General features: G+C 36.1%; 1 protein-coding gene across 7 annotated transcripts in view; it reads left to right on the top strand.

The window, feature by feature from the left end:
- LOC108757169 (afadin) overlaps window positions 1–16,223 on the top strand; it is a 170,220-nt gene that overhangs the window by 67,348 nt on the left and 86,649 nt on the right. For all 7 annotated transcript variants that reach the window (XM_018501596.1, XM_018501593.1, XM_018501616.1 and 4 more), the window contains exons 2-3: window positions 11,440–11,551; window positions 11,624–11,816. In XM_018501596.1, coding sequence (XP_018357098.1) covers window positions 11,441–11,551; window positions 11,624–11,816 — 304 coding nt within the window. In that variant the 5' untranslated portion in view covers window position 11,440. The remainder of the gene's footprint in view (window positions 1–11,439; window positions 11,552–11,623; window positions 11,817–16,223) is intronic.

Here is a 16,223-nt window from a genome sequence, read left to right as displayed (position 1 = left end):
TCTTTGATTTTTTTACCAATCTATATATATGTATATATATACATATATATATATATATATATATATATATATCTTTAACTGCAATTTTTTAATAATTTTTTAACGCAAGAAAATAAATAAATTATTGCATTATTTGAAATGCCGAAGACGGTCCGGATATGATTGAACCCTCCCGAACGTAATGTGACGTCACACTGCAACAACGAAACCACAATTATTCAATAAGAAATTAATGTATTTTAAAAATAAGCAAAGAAAACACGTGTTTTATATCTTTAAAAACACAATAATTAAAACACAGGAAAAATTGTCATTTTATGTGTCTCAAGCTGAAAATGTGAGAAAAAAATTTATAAGTTTACATCGTGTTGATGAACTAGGAAAATAGAATTATTTTTATTGTGAAGATCATTTTGATGTACGTATTATATAAAATACGTTTTTTTGTTTAATTAAAATAATTATAAAAATATTAATTATGTTTATGTAAAAGTATCCAACATAACCTTAAACGTAAGCTAAAACATTGAATGTCAAATGTAAAGGTATTTTTGGGATTTTGTAATTTTATTTTACATTCAAAATTATTTTAAAATTATATTATTTTAAATTCATAATTAATAAAAAACATGTCATTTATTGGAATTGTATTCTCAAATTTAAAATATCATTAAACTTTATTTTAGTTTTTTAGTATTTACCTATTGCTAAAAATTACAAATTTTATTAGAGTAACTCCGGGCTGCGATTTACGCCGCAGAAATTAAAAAAAAGTAGAAGTGGGGGTAATTTTCTCGCAACTACTCCGTTACATGCTTTTATGTTATATTAGGTGTAGTAAAAAGTCATCGCGTTTTTTTAAAAGACATCTATCAGTAAAAACCGCAATTACTTTCTTACCAACAATATAAATATATCTTGATAGAGTAAAGTTTCAGCTTTAAAAATCTCTTTTTTAAATTATACGATACGACAATTTTTAATGGAGTTATGAGCAATTAAAGTCAAAATAATTCTTTTATTTAATCCGCGATAACTCAGTAATCAAAAGTCGTAGGAATATTTAAAAAAAACCATTTTGTAGGGAAAGTATCAAGCTTTCACGATAGGTAATCGAAAATTTTCTCAAATTCGTTTTGGACACGTTACAAATCCACAAAGTGAGAAGAAAATTTTTCGTCTTTTTCAGCTCGTAGTTTTTGGTATGTAAAAATTATCAAACTCATATAAACTTAAAAAATGTGATAAGCTTTTAAAAGTAGAGATTTCAAGCTTTAAAACCTTTTTTTTTAAATTTGAATTTCATTTATTATTGACGAAGATATTGTATATACAACTTTGAGCTAAAAAATACGCGATGACTTTTTACTACACCTAATATTAGTATTGTGTTATGATTTCAGCTTCTTACTGTTAATATTAATGAAATTGTTGTGAATTGAATCGATTTGTTACTGTAATAAGTAACGCCATCATAAATTATAATCTACATAAAATAATTAATACAGGGCGTGTTTTAAGACTTGTGTCCATTTCCATCAACATATATTAACTTTAATCTCGGTTCAATTTACTCTTTGTCTTTTTCTAATCTTTAGAATTCTAAAGATTAGGAAAAGAAAGAAAGTAAGTTGAACCGAGATTAAAATTAATTTACGTTGGTAGAAATGGGCATTAGTGGTTATTTCGTGATACATACGTGTAGTGGAATAGTAAAGCATGTTGTATAGCAAAATACAAGTGCTTTGCTTTTGTATTCTTTGTTTAGTTTGTTGTCTATCCCACTTGTTTAGAATATACGGCATTTTTAGTGAGCGGAATTTATGCCCAAAGCATACAAAGTGTGCAGATTGAATTCAGTACACTAAATGCAATAAACGCATTATATGAAATATGTACCTTATGTCATAACACTTGTAATATATGTAGAAAGATTGTATTATTATTTATTACTTCATATACATATTTACCATTCTTATTCCTTGATAAAACTTAGTAAATACATTTTCTAAGTTATTGTGTTATTATACTTCTTATTTATATGCATTATTTGTAAATTTTTCATGAGCCGTACGTACCCTCCTTCTCCTTCCTCCTTCCTCTATGAGTTCCATCTTTATAGGATATACGGCAAAAATGCAAAAAAGTTTATTTTTTAATATGAAAAATAAATATTTCAGATTTTTAACATTTTTTTTATAGCAGTAGACAGTACAAAGTTTTTACTGACATAGTTCGTTTACTTCATACATAGTAAATAATACTTGATAGATTAAGTTTTTGATAGATGCGGAGTATATACCGAAGTTACTTTATACATAAATTTATAATAATGCATATTTTCATAATAAACAAAAAAAAATATTTTTTTTATACAAACTCCCTATTGTTTCAAAATTAATATATGTTGTATTATGGGTAAAGGATTTCCTTTTTTGCGTTATGTGGAACGCAGTTTTCTCGTTGACTGAGGCTTGTGCCTCTTGCCTTGTGGCCATGCCCGAATTGATTTCGGCAGCGCGAATAAAAAAAGCCTTTTCGTAAGAGTGTGCTTTAATGCCTGCTTTTTTACAACATACTTTTACACGCGTTGATTCGAGTACGTAACAATATAAAATTACCGATTTACGCACCGATCCGCACGTGAACATTACAATGACGGCGTCGCAACGAACAATGACGAATGAACGAACCTCAGGTCATATGGCCGCACGCATGCCTCCCAAATGGGCCTGAATAGCGTCACGCTAGCCTAAGCAGCGCCACGAAAGCGCCATAGTCGATAAGCAGATGTGCGGATATTGGACCGACAGAGTTTTTGTACGAGGGCAAGTCAATAAGTTCTTAGAAAATCTGTCAAAAGACACTCGCAGTGTCATGTCATTACTTTTTGACAAGTAGCATCTTTCAGCTGATTACTGTCAAATTTTGAGCGGAATTCATCGCGTGATTTTATTTTTGTAAACGATTAAAACGAACAATCATTGTATTTTTTATTTAAATGGAAAAAAATGAGTTTCGTGTAATGATCAGACATCTACATATGAAAGGTTTAACGCCGAAAGAAATCAAAGCCGAGTTGGATAATGTTCATAGCACATCTGCACCAGCGTTTGCGACTGTATACAATTGGGTGAATGAATTTAAATATTGTCGTACATCCACATGTGATGCACCTCGGAATGTTCAATAGAGGCTGCTACGCCAGAAATCATTGATAAAGTCCACGATATTGTTTTGACTGATCGAAAGTGCGCGAGCTTGTTGAGGCCACAGGCATATTACATGGCACAGTGATTTCAATTTTGCATGAACAATTGGGTATGAAAAAGCTATCGGCAAGATGGGTGCCGCGTTTGCTCACTGTGGACCATAAGCGCGACCGTGTGATGATTTCAAAACAATGTTTGGAGATGTTTCAACATAATCCAGATGCATTTCTGTGTCGATTCATTATTGTGGACGAAACATTATTGTGGATTACCGAGACGAAGGAACAGTCAAAACCATGGACTTCACCAGATGAACTAGCTCCAAAGAAGGCGAAGACCGTGAAATCGGCCGGAAAGGTGATCGGCCACAGTTTTTTGGGATGCACGTGTTATAATTCATATCGATTACCTTCCGTCGAAGCAAACGATCAATGGCGATTACTACGCAGCCTTATTGAACCGTTTCAACAACATTTTAAAGAAAAAAATGTTCCCATTTGGCAAAGAAGAAAGTGCTTTTTCATTAAGACAATGCACGGGTTCACATGTGCCCGGCACCGATGGCCAAATTCAACGAATTCCGCTACGAATTGCTTCCCCATCCAGCATATTCGCCAGATTTAGTCTCCCTGCGACTATTTCCAAACCTGAAGAAATGGTTCGGAGGAAAGAGATTCACCACCAGAGAGCAGCTCATCGCCGAAACAGAGGCTTATTTTGAAGGGTTGGACAAATCATATTATTCGGACGGCTTGAAAAAGTTGGAGACTCGTTGGATCAAGTGTATCGAACTGAAAGGAGACTATGTTGAGAAATAAATCGATAAATGAATCGATCAAAAAAAATGTTTTACTATATTTTTCTAAAAACTTATTGACTTGCCTTCGTATTTATCCTAGCAAGCGTATAGCGCAAACATACCGCCGCTCTTGAAAGGATCGTTTTTCAATATGCAAGTGATTGCAATTGACAAAAAATAACATTATGTTTGAGAACTACAAAGACAATTAACAAAAGAGATATATGTAGTTAATATAAATAGTGTAGAAAGCGCTAAATATTAAATGACATAACCAGACCTTAGTTCTTAATTGGAAGTAGGTAGAGACGTGTAATCGGCCGTTAGTGGTACGCACAGTGGCAACGCAGACTACGGCATCTTTGTCTGGATGTATTTCTAAAATTCTTCTCAACGGCTATGATAATAGGGGGATGTTATTTTTTTTTATAACAACCATTTGACCGACATGTATAGACGGTTCGTTTATCTGCTATTTATTTCGTTCCTGGCATTGCTGAAGATACTCATGTGTCTTTCAGAAGTGTTGACGCAATTGTATATATTGCCATCGTGAAAGACAGTTCACGGGTATCTCGTCTAGAGACGATTCGAGATAAAATGTGAGAGGTGTACCTACTAAAAAGTGTCCCGGAGTAAATGAAGTGAAATCATTGGGGTCCAATGAAATAGGAATGAGCGGAGTTCAATATTGCTTCGATCTGAATGAGTAATGTGTCTAATTTCTTATATTTAGGTTAGCATTCCTTGTTATGCGAGCCAAATGGGCGTTTGGTTGCCTTCACGGCTGCTTCCCATAGACCTCTATGGTGTGAGGAACGAGGCGGTATAAAATGCCAGTGAACTGCTAGGGTTGTGGTCTGATTCTGGATTTGTTGTTGAGTTAGCTCATTACGAAGTAAGTCTCTTAATTCGCCTAATTTACGTTTGGCTCCTACGAAATTTAGCCCGTTGTCAAAAAAGATGTCTGAAGGGCAACTTCTTTTCGCTACGAAATGCTTGAAGACATTTAGAAATGCTTCTGAAGACAAATTGGACGCCAACTCAATATGGACTGCCTTGGTGGCTAAACAGACAAAAATTGCAATGTAGCATTTCACTAGCTTAGTGGTTCTTCCAGCACCTTCCTTATAATAGAGAGAGCTGGCATAATCCACTCCACATTGATCAAATATTTTTAGGGAGGTTTTAACCCACGGTTCCAGCAAATTTCTCATAATGACGGAAGCGAATTTTGGCGAACTTTTAAAACAGATGATGCATTTTCTGAAAATTTGTCGAATAATGTTACGTGCTAAGATGAGTTAGTAGCGCTCACGCACTGCGGCCAGAGTAGCTTACGGTCCGGCATGTTTCTCATGCTCATGCATCATAATTAAGCGGGAAAATGGATGATTCCCAGCATGGAATGCTTAAGATGAATAAGGCAAGGAGGATTCCTTCAACGACCCTCTACGCGTAAGATGCCGGAGTCGTCAAGGAATGGATTCAATTTTAAGATAGGACTGTTTGTGGGAACAGCTTCGTGGTTGCTGAGTGACTTTATTTTTTTTTTAAATGCTTCGATTATATTGCTTTGATTAGACGAAAAGTTGCTTGTTGTTGCTCGTTCAAAAATATAGGTTACATAATGTTACTACGCGAGAATGAAATCTCTTGAGATTGATTGGATGCACGTGTAGCACCCTTGGATCTTTCTATGAAACGAATCATGTACTCAAAGACGCGAATGAATTTGGTAAAGCTTGAATACCGATAAAATATGTCAGGTTCTTGTGTACTAGTTGCTGCTGCGGTGATGGTCTTAGATTTTCTTTCAGAGACGTTGATTATATCGATAGGAAGAGCTCTTTGAAGTCAGCTCTCTTTGTCAAGCCCCAGCCTAGAAGACTCTGTCTACCAGATAATTGAATTAAAGAACCCGTCATGATATCTCGTGACAATGGATCTGCGGGATTGTCTTCACTGCGTATGTGATTCCACTGATGAATAGATGTTAATTCTTGTATCTTCCCGATGCGATGTGTTACAAATGTTGACCATGATCGATTGCAATCACGACAGTGGATGTTCAATTGTAAAGTCCGTCCATAGATAAATGGATATTTGATGCATAAGACATTTCGAAATTTTACTGATGACCTGAGCTAGTAACAATGCACCACATTGAGGCGCAGGAGTGACAAACACTTTAATGGTGCCGTTCGGAATTTGGAGCAAAGTAAGCGTGTGCAATAAGCACTATTGACTGAAGTGGAGTATAAATAGCTAGATGCTCCGTATGCAATTTCGCTAGCGTCTGAGAACCCATGTAATTCCAAACAGGTATGTTGCTCTGTAGTTGTTACAAGGCGAGGAATACGTATATTATTCAGTTCTTGTAACTCAGTTTCAAAACGCTTTCATTTGGTATTCAATTCTAAGGGAATAGATTCATCCCAATCGAGCTTGAATCGCCAGAGATCTTGCATGATTGCAGAGGTCTTAGCTAGTAATGTAACTGGACCCAACAGTCTTAATGGATCGAAAATGAGAGAGATACGTGATAAAATACTTTGTTTGATAGGCGCTTTAAGAGGAGGCAAATGGTTGCTGGATGAATATTTAAATATCGGCAATCCCAAGCAATGCCTGGCGTTCTTTCTCGGAGTTCTTGTCGAAGGATAGGATAAATTCTCTTACTCCACGAAGGAGTTTTGATCCTAGAGGCTGAGAGCATTGGATGACCATTTCCTAAGCTCGAATTTTTCTTCTTGCAGCAATGCCGTGATTTCTCTCTTGATGGACAAAGCTTCTTCTATTGAATCGGCCTCAGTGACGAGATCATCCACATAGAAATCTCGCAATGCTATTTGCGATGCTCTTGGATAGCAATCTGCGTTATCCTCCGCTAATTTTCTTAGGGCTCTGATTGCCAGAAATGATGCTGATGAAGTGCCGTGAGTAATTCGAAAGTTTTGATGGGCTCGTCTTGGGACTCTCGCCAGAAAACGCGTTGCAACGATGTTTGAGTTGAATCGACCAAAACTTGCCAATACACTGTTATCGGCGTTTTGAGCCGATTATTGAGAGGTTATTGAGAGCTATTGTGAATGTTCAGAATCTGACCAAAATGGAAAAAAGATCTTCTTGTAGCGTAGTTCCTACCACATTAGCGAATTGTTCAGAGATAGCCCGGTCGTGGTTTTGCATGAGCCGTCAAAATCCATCCGGAACTTTGTAGTGGAGCTCGCTTCATTTCGTGCAGCATGGTGTAGGAGATAAAACTGGAAGGCTTGGGCTTGGCATCGTGTGACTGTTCACTCTTTTATGTGGTTCAACTGTATGCATTTATCCATGGACTTCTTGTATTCGTTATACATACAGGGTTGAGTGAGTCGCTTCTCTAAAGATTTGAACGTCTTAGAGCGATGTATTTAGATTCTCCTAAGTTGTTTAGTTATCTTGCTTTATTGGCAGTTTGATGATGAAATGTTCTTCTAAGTTGCGACTTACTCCTTGTACGAATAATTCTTCACAGATCTTCTCTTCGGGGGAAAGTGGATTCGCAGTAGTGTTATGCTCAACCTCCCAAAATCGATTTAACGTAAGTTAATACTTAATTTATCGAGTGTGGTCAAATGAAAATTAAGTGAAAGAGGCAGGTCTGGTTTGTCACTTGGTGTGACACCGGAAATTATCCATCCGAAATGTGTCTTTTACAATCGGTTGAGCTTTTAATTGTTTAATCTGACCCGCACAAATGAACCTTCAGAAGAATTCCTATTAAAATGTCAATGCTAGCTGGTACGTTACAATCGGGATCAGCGAGTTTTATACGTTTTGGAATAGATATACTTTGCATAGGTATGAAATGTTGCGATAAATGCTGTGTTATTTTTCACGATGCAGTCCATTTTTTCGCAGAAATTATTAAAACGCGATTTGACGCAAAGACTAACTTCTTTATTAGCGTGAATCACTCCATCCATGATTCCCGCCACTGCAATATCAAGAGGTCGCTCTTCAAGTTTCAATCGATTGGCTAATTCTTTTATTACGAAATTCATTTGGGATCCATTATCAAGTAATGCTCGACATGAGTGAATTTGGTTATTAGAATCATATAGTACATTGATGACCGCGGTTGATAGTAAAATGTTTAAAGAGTGATGACTTGATGATGTACATTGTGTAGCAACGGGGAGTGGAGGATTTGTAATTTGACTGGCTGATTGCGTGTTTGATCCGGATTGAACGGAATTATTTGAAACATTTATGTGTAACAATGTGTTATATTTCTTGCTGTATTTCCGGCAAGTACTTGAGTTGTATGTTTTCACTTAATATGTGTTTGATCTTAAACAATTAAGACATAAGCGCCTTTTTAGCGGCCTTAACTTTATCTTCGACTGATAAATTGAGGAACTCTTTACAGTGATATATTGAATGATTTTCTTTGCATACAGCACAAGAAAGATTGGATGTAGCGACGTTTGCTGCCAGGGATTTTGAATGGTTACTATACTTTGGCATGGCGTTACTTGATGAGCTACTGTGAGATCTGCCATGTACTGATTTCAAGGCCTGACATCGGAGAGTCAAGAATTCTATTAATGTTTTTAAATCCGACAGGTCTTTTCCTTTAATGCTTAACTCCCACGCCTTGCTGGTGACTACATCCAATTTAAAAACGATAAGATGAACGATTAATATAATTTCAATAATTAGTGGGCTTTTTGAGGGCCTTAAGCGCGCGCAAATGTTTAAGAATGATGTTCAATAATTTGCGAATCATGTTGTGATTTTCCTTACGTATTGCTGGTACTTCAAATAAGGCACGAACATACTTTTGAACAAGCCATCTCTAATTGTTGAAACGTTCTTTGACCGCCGCCCATGCTTCGTGATAATTAGTTTCCGTGATCTCTATGGATTTTATATCAGCAGCAGTATCCTTTAAGGCGGACTGCAAGTAGTGAAACTTTTCAATTTCAGTTAAGCTTTCGTTTAAATGGATTAGCTTTTCACAAATATCTGTAGGAAATACCTGTAGGAATACCAATTATTGCACCAGTAAAAACTGGTAAATCTATCTTTGACAATTTGATACGCGTTTCCTTTGAACTAATCGCGTGCCTGTTATTTTGAGATGAATTTGACTGATATGCGCTGTTATCCATTTGCTCAAGAGTTCTGAGAGCTGTATAATGAGCCATTAAGTGAAAATAGGGACTTTCAAAATTTTCGCGCTGTTGCGTTTGCTGCTCATGAAAAGCTTTTTTGTCGGTGATCGAGGGATCTGCGTTTTCAAGAATTTCTATGCGAGATTGAACCGCATCAAAATGGGGCCACAATTCCGATAATCTTTGCTTGCGCTCAGTAAGATCGTGCCGCGAACCGCTGTTCATATCGAAGTTGTCAATGAAGATTTTTAGCCGTGTGGCCGCGGCTCTTAGATGAGCTCTCTTGTTCTTCGCGTCTGATAATGTGAGTATATCCATTGCGAATGCTACATATAATGCGTAATATTGACTGCGTAGCAACGCAAAGTCGTTACAATGTAGCAACGTGGCGGCCTAGCTGATGAAATTGAAAGCTTTGTAAAAATGCAAATGGCCGCCTTTGTATGCAAGAATCTAGAATCTTCGAAAAATGTAAAATGGCAGTTCCTTGTGAGCGGAAGTGATAAATTTACTAAACGTGCAATATGGCAGCTCTTGTGAGCGAAACCGATGAACGAAATATGACGTGACTTGCGAACGAAAGCAAAAACATCAATGTTTGATGCTTCTTTGAATATGATTTTCTTAATCACAATATTGTGAAAGAATGCTCTTACCTTACAATTGTAGCCGAGATAAAGCTTGCGAGTACTTACTACGATTGAGACGCTTGTATTGCATCAACTTTGCAACGGATGTTATTTATTCATGCATATCTATGTACGATTCTAAAATCCATAAAATTCGTAGGATCCGTGGAATCTGTGAAATCACTGAAAATCTGTGAAAATCCGTAGCAGTCCGTCATATCCGGCTCAAAAGACCAATGTTAGGAAAAGGACTTGTTTTCTTTTTTGCGTTATGTGGAACGTAGTTTTCTCGTTCATTGAGGCTTGTATCTCTTGCCTTGTGACCACGCTCGAATTGGTTTTGGCAGCGCGAATGAAAAAAGACTTTTTGTAAGAGTGTGCTTTAATGTTTTTTTACAATATACTTTTACACGCGTTGATTCGAGTATATAACAATATAAAATAACCGGTTTGCGCACCGGTCCGCACGTGAACGTTACACCAATAACGATGGCGTCGCAACGAACAATGACGAACGAACGAGCCTCAGGCCATACGGCCGCACGCATGCCCCCCAAGTAGGCCTGAATAGCGTCACGAAAGCGCCATGGAATGGTCGATAAGCAGATGTGCGGATATTAGAACGACGGGGTTTTTGTACTTATCCTAGCAGGCGCAAAGTGCAAACAATATGAAGTGTCATATTAATTAGTGATTTAGTTGTGTTAGAATTTAAATGATTTATAAAATCAATGTGGTAAAGATTTTTAAATAAACATATTTTGAAGAAAATTAAAGTGTCAAATTGACACTTTAATTAAACTAAACACAATGTTTAGATTATTTATTATTAAAGGACAATTACATATACAATTAAAAATTTTGATGTTAAGGTTCATATACAGATTGTATCATTTTAATTGATGCACTAAAATATCTCCTGAACAGTGAATTTTAGAGAAAAATGTTTCAGACAAAAGTTATACGAGTATGGTTTGGAACAGTAACGTTTGCCAACGCTGAGTATCATATAGAAATATTTTGCTATGAAATTTGTTTTAGCTTATATTTTACGGTTATGAAACTGGAAGTCTGTTAAAAAGCCGATTTTTGCAATTTCGCTTTTAAAAATTTTATAATAAAATGGAATGTTCCTATTCGCAGATACATGTTTTTATACTAATATTAGTGATATTTTATTTCCTAGAATATTGTGTTATGAGACCTATCTGCTTCTATATTTTCTGATGCTGTGAAAGTACATGCAGAGCCGGATTTTGTAAATTGATTTTTGAAAAATTATAATTACGTGCATAAAAATTATAATTGACTGCACTATAATATACATCAGTTGGAATTTTCATTTTGTCATTTTCTTTTAAAAAAAAATCGCTCTATACGAGCCTTTAGATGACTTTTGATAACGAATATTGCAATTAAAACGCTACTTATGCGATATTTTAGCCGCAATTTTAGCATAAAGAAATTTTAACATAAAGAAATTTAGCAGAAAGTAAATACATTCTTTAATTAAAAGGAGAAGCTTGCGATTATGCGGTCAAGGAATTGTGACCTGTTTAATAATTTGTTATACAATTTTCGCAATTGTGTCGATTGATTACAATTATATATACGTCGTCCGTCGTGTTTTTCAGGATGGCAACGGAACTAGCGAATAAAAAGGCGGAGCGGGACGCTCTCAGGGTAGTTATACAGCAGTGGAACGCCAATCGCTTGGACCTGTTCGAACTTTCGGAACCCAACGAAGTGAGTGTCGCATCTAAATTTTGCAAAATCGTTTCCGCCTTCAGTCGAGTTGTATTACTTTTTTCTCAATAGGACTTGGAGTTTCACGGCGTGATGAGATTTTATTTCCAAGACAGCGGTCAAAAGGTCGCTACTAAGTGCATCAGGGTTGCCTCGGACGCGACTAGCCAGGCAGTGATAGAAACGCTTATAGAAAAATTTCGTCCCGACATGAGAATGCTGTCCGTCCCAGAATATGCCCTTTATGAGATTCATGAGAATGGAGGTGAGTTACATTATCGATATGCTGATTCTACAATGTCGATAGACAGTAGTCTTATCAATGAAATTGACCAATAGCTAACTTGTATGACTAACATTGACAGCTTCACCGATTAAGATTAATAATTTCCGACTGCAAACTCACTGTAGAATCAACATAAGTTTACATGATTTTTGCCTTTTGAAAAAGAATAATAATTGTCTGTTGTTTTTGATGTGCTAAATCTGAATCCATTAGTGAAAATGTTTTATCACGTCAGATTTTTGAGAAAAATAAAATTAAAGCTTCTGAAGAACGTATTTTTTATTATTTTTGAAAATTCGTAGCTGATGCACTTGATGTGCGAGACAGAAAAAATGAGCTTAAATTAATGTTCGAATTATACTTTTAACATAAAAATATCGAATTTTTTTACAGCGGGCATCGAACATCTGACGAGCTTTTTTGTTTTTAAGGTATTTCTCCGGCTATAATCACACTAAAAAGTTAATCGCGTACAATTTACGAATATGCCTCTCCGCGCGTATTCTCTGAAGAGAGAAACTTTTGAGGCGAGCGTACACACACGCATAAATGTATCGTATCTGTGTGCACGAACCAAAGAGGTGTATATAGAGTAGAAACCCCTGTAAGTGGAAATGTTAGACAATAGAAAAGGAAAGAATACAGGATGGCCAAAGAGAATTAAGGGAGAATGGAGCGGACTCATCCGGAAGCCACGTTTAGCGTGCCGTTGAAGTGAGTAGGAGATATGGTAGGAGTGTGATGAAACTATTGTATCGCATTAGTATTATATATATGTACATATACACACATGATGTGAGCTATAAATGGCGAAACTAATCAGAGAAGAGAAACACTCCGCTCCACTCTCCCTTGATTCTCCCTGGGGATGGCCATCTTTATGTTTGTATAATGTTGCGTGCGCATTGAACTTTGAAAGCTACGTGGGGCGGCATCGAGGAGGGGAAGTATTAGATGTACAAATGAATAATTCAAATGTTTTTTAGCAGTTAAGAAATTAATTTTAAAATCAATTGATTTTTCCGCTCTTTTGCAGTTATGTAGTATTGATATATCGCTATTAAAAATAATATTTAGTATGACGAAAGGCCTAACGTAATCTTCAAAAATATTCATTCAGTTCAGTAGAGTGCATTTGATGGAATATCAAACTCAGTATATATAATCAATGACCGACTCTCCTCTTTCTCCTGTATATTCCCCTTCTTTATCCCCCCATTCAAAATAGTCCATTCTCTCTCAATGATGAACTCTAACAATTTCCTCCTTTCTCCGTTTATCTTTTTAGCCTTTGAATTCCTTTCTTACTTTTCCTCCTCACATTCCTCCCCTTCAAACAATCCTCCCTCCGTCCCCGTTCTCGTATTAAAATTCCCTCCCACTATTGTTCTCACTCCTCTTTTCTCTTCCATCCATTCTCTTAAACTCTCCAGTTTCTCTTTCAGATCTCCATTTACGTAGACTCTTACTATCCTCCAGCTATTTTTTTCACATCTTATCTTCCCTATCATTATTTCTTCTACCTCTTTTTTTTCTTCCTCACCTCTTTCTACTAGTTCTCTCATTTTTATTATACTCCCAATATTATTATACCCCCTATCACTCTCCCCTTCCTATTCCTTCTTGTTGCTCTGCACCTTTCATTCATATTCCCTTGGTTACAGTATAAGTACATACAGTATGGACACGGACCGTCGGCACCTTTGATGTAGTGTGTCCCAGGTCACATGACTCATCGCCATGTTGTGGGTTGAAAAGGCACTTATAAATTTGAGTTTTTATGAAGTTACAGAATGATTTTTCTAAAAAAAAAAGACAATTCGGTTGTGTCATAAAAATTGTTTATAGCGAGTATATTTTTAAATCAGAATTATATAATAATATAATGTTAAAGAACTTATTATATAAAAATAATATTCACATTAATAACATTAAACAGTAATAAGTAAATTAAAAATAATAATTGATTAAATATTAAATGAAAATTGTAATTGAATAATTATGTATGAAAAAAAAATGTTTTTGCATGAAAATTGTAATTAAATGTGAAGTTGTAATTTAATAATATACGTGCACGCACGCACGCCCACCCGTTCGTCTGTCCGTCCGTCCGTCCGTCCGTCCGCCCGCCCGCACGATTTCTGATTCCTTCCAACCCCTTTTCTTCCACCCATGTCTCTATTAATTATATAATATTATATAATATAACACATCCCATTTCTCCAGTCCCTTCCAAAACTCCATGTTCTTCCCTGTCACCCCTGCTATGTTCCAAAACCCAATCTTTATCTCTCCGTCCTCGTTTCTCCCCTCTCTCTCTGACCCTTCTACTCCCTTCGCCTTATTATCTTCTATTATCTTCTCTTATTATCTTCTATACCTTTCCCTTCCCTTCTTTCCTTACACTTCCCTTTAATTTAATTTTCTCTTTTCATTTCTCCTCTCCTTATTAATTTGTATCTGCCTCTCTTTACTTTTTTCCCTTTCCACTATCTCTCTCTTTCATCTCTCTCAGTTCCTCTTTCTTTGTCTTAAAACCATTATATTCCTTCAATTCTTATCTTATATCCCACACTACTTTCTCTTTCATTTCCTGCTTTTTCGCAATATGCCTCAGCTTCCATCTAGTTCTCCTTTCCCACCATGTTAGATCTTCTTCCAGCTAGATTGTAACCTCTCTTCAATTTTCTTTTATTTTTCATTACCTTCCTCTTTTCCTCTTCGTTTCCTAACTTTACCACCGCCATCTCTCCCCAATTTCTCCTCCCTATCATTATCTTCCTCACACTTTCTATTCTAACTTCCATTCCTTTTCTTTAGTACCTCCTCTACTCCCTTGTTTATGTTCCCCGTTCTCCTCTTTTATCCCTTTTACCACTATATTCCTTCTTCTTTCTCCCCTTCCCCTCAGTTTCCAACCCCTCTCCATTCTTTCTTTGTCTTCTCTGCTGCCCTCTTTTATATCTTTTTTTTCCTACCCCCTTTCTCCTGCTTTTTCATTCTCTTCAACTCCTTTTCCATCTCCTTTTGTTAATTTTCTTTCTTTCTTTCTTTTATCTTTTCTCTCTCTCCCTCAGTTCTTTCCTCGCTTTTTCTATTTCTTTTTAGTGCTTTATTCTACTCTCTTGCTACTTTCCTTATTTCTTCTTTTACTCCTTTAATCTATCATTTCCTCTCTCAGCTCTCTTAACCATCTTCCTATACTCTCTTTTCCCTTCCCGTGCTACGTTTCTCCTCTCTCCTATCACCCTCGATCTTGTCATCCTATTACTCTTTTTAAAAATTTGCTTTTTTCCATGAGTCTTCTTTTTTAACACGTTTCTTTTTCTTTTATATCTCTTCTATCTCTCCTAACTCTATGCTTCCACTTCTCATTCTTTTCTCCGACAGTTTCTCTACCCTTTGCTATATTTTCCTATTTCTCGTTTTTCTTTTCTATCACTCTACTTCAGTTCACTCCTTTTCTCTAACCGTTCCTCCGTATTCCCTTGCCGACTTGCAGCGCCACGCCAAGCCATCATCTCCTCTCTTTCTCCCTCTTTCTGTTTAACCTCTTTCTTTTTCTGTGCCTATATCTCCCGCCCTATTCCCTTATCCCTTTGATTTCCTCCACTGCCACATCTCTCTCACCTTTATCTCTCTCTCCCTTTCGCACACTTATTCTCTCCATTCACTGTTCTCTCACTCTTCTTTCCGCTTTTATACAATGCGCAGGCAGTTACACCTCTTAGCATGCTCGCTACGGAATCGGAAGTCTTTTCGCCGCAAAGGCGAAATTTAATATTAAAACATTACTTTGGCAAGGCTTGGTATAGAAGTTTACGTGTTAAAAGCTGAAACTTTGAAGATGAATATCTTCATTTCGGCACGTTAGGGTCTTTGAAATTTTAACCACATATAGAATAAAATTATTTTAAACATAATATCCAAATTTCAAAAAAATCTGTAGAAACTCAATTTCTTGAAGAAATATCTTAAGAGTGGTGACGGTAGTCGACAGGTGGATAATATCAAGTATTATACATCGATTGTTCCATACAGTTTCCATGTATAAAATACACATGCAGTTACAATTTTTATTAAAATTTCATATTTAGTAAAAAAGTTTTATAATACATGCAAGTTATATAATTTTTTCGTACAATAGTACTACGTCATTTTTTTTTAGAAAATCGGGTAAAAAATTTGTTTAAACAAATGAAAAAATTTATTGTAAAAGAGCATCTTCAGTCCTGTATATAAGGTGTAGTAAAAAGAAATCTATTATTTTTCCAATAGATGGCTTTAGTAATCTGTATCTCGCGTTGTATAAGTGCGATCGGGTTACGCCAAATGGCGTTAGAAAGATACGATTTCGTACTAAAAAAACTTCTCAGACAGTTTTGT

This window comes from Trachymyrmex septentrionalis, unplaced genomic scaffold (genome assembly GCF_001594115.1).
Source record: "Trachymyrmex septentrionalis isolate Tsep2-gDNA-1 unplaced genomic scaffold, Tsep1.0 scaffold103, whole genome shotgun sequence".
Lineage (NCBI taxonomy): Eukaryota > Metazoa > Arthropoda > Insecta > Hymenoptera > Formicidae > Trachymyrmex > Trachymyrmex septentrionalis.
The sequence above is the reverse complement of the archived record's forward strand: the minus strand, read 5'-3'. Positions and strand labels throughout refer to the sequence as shown.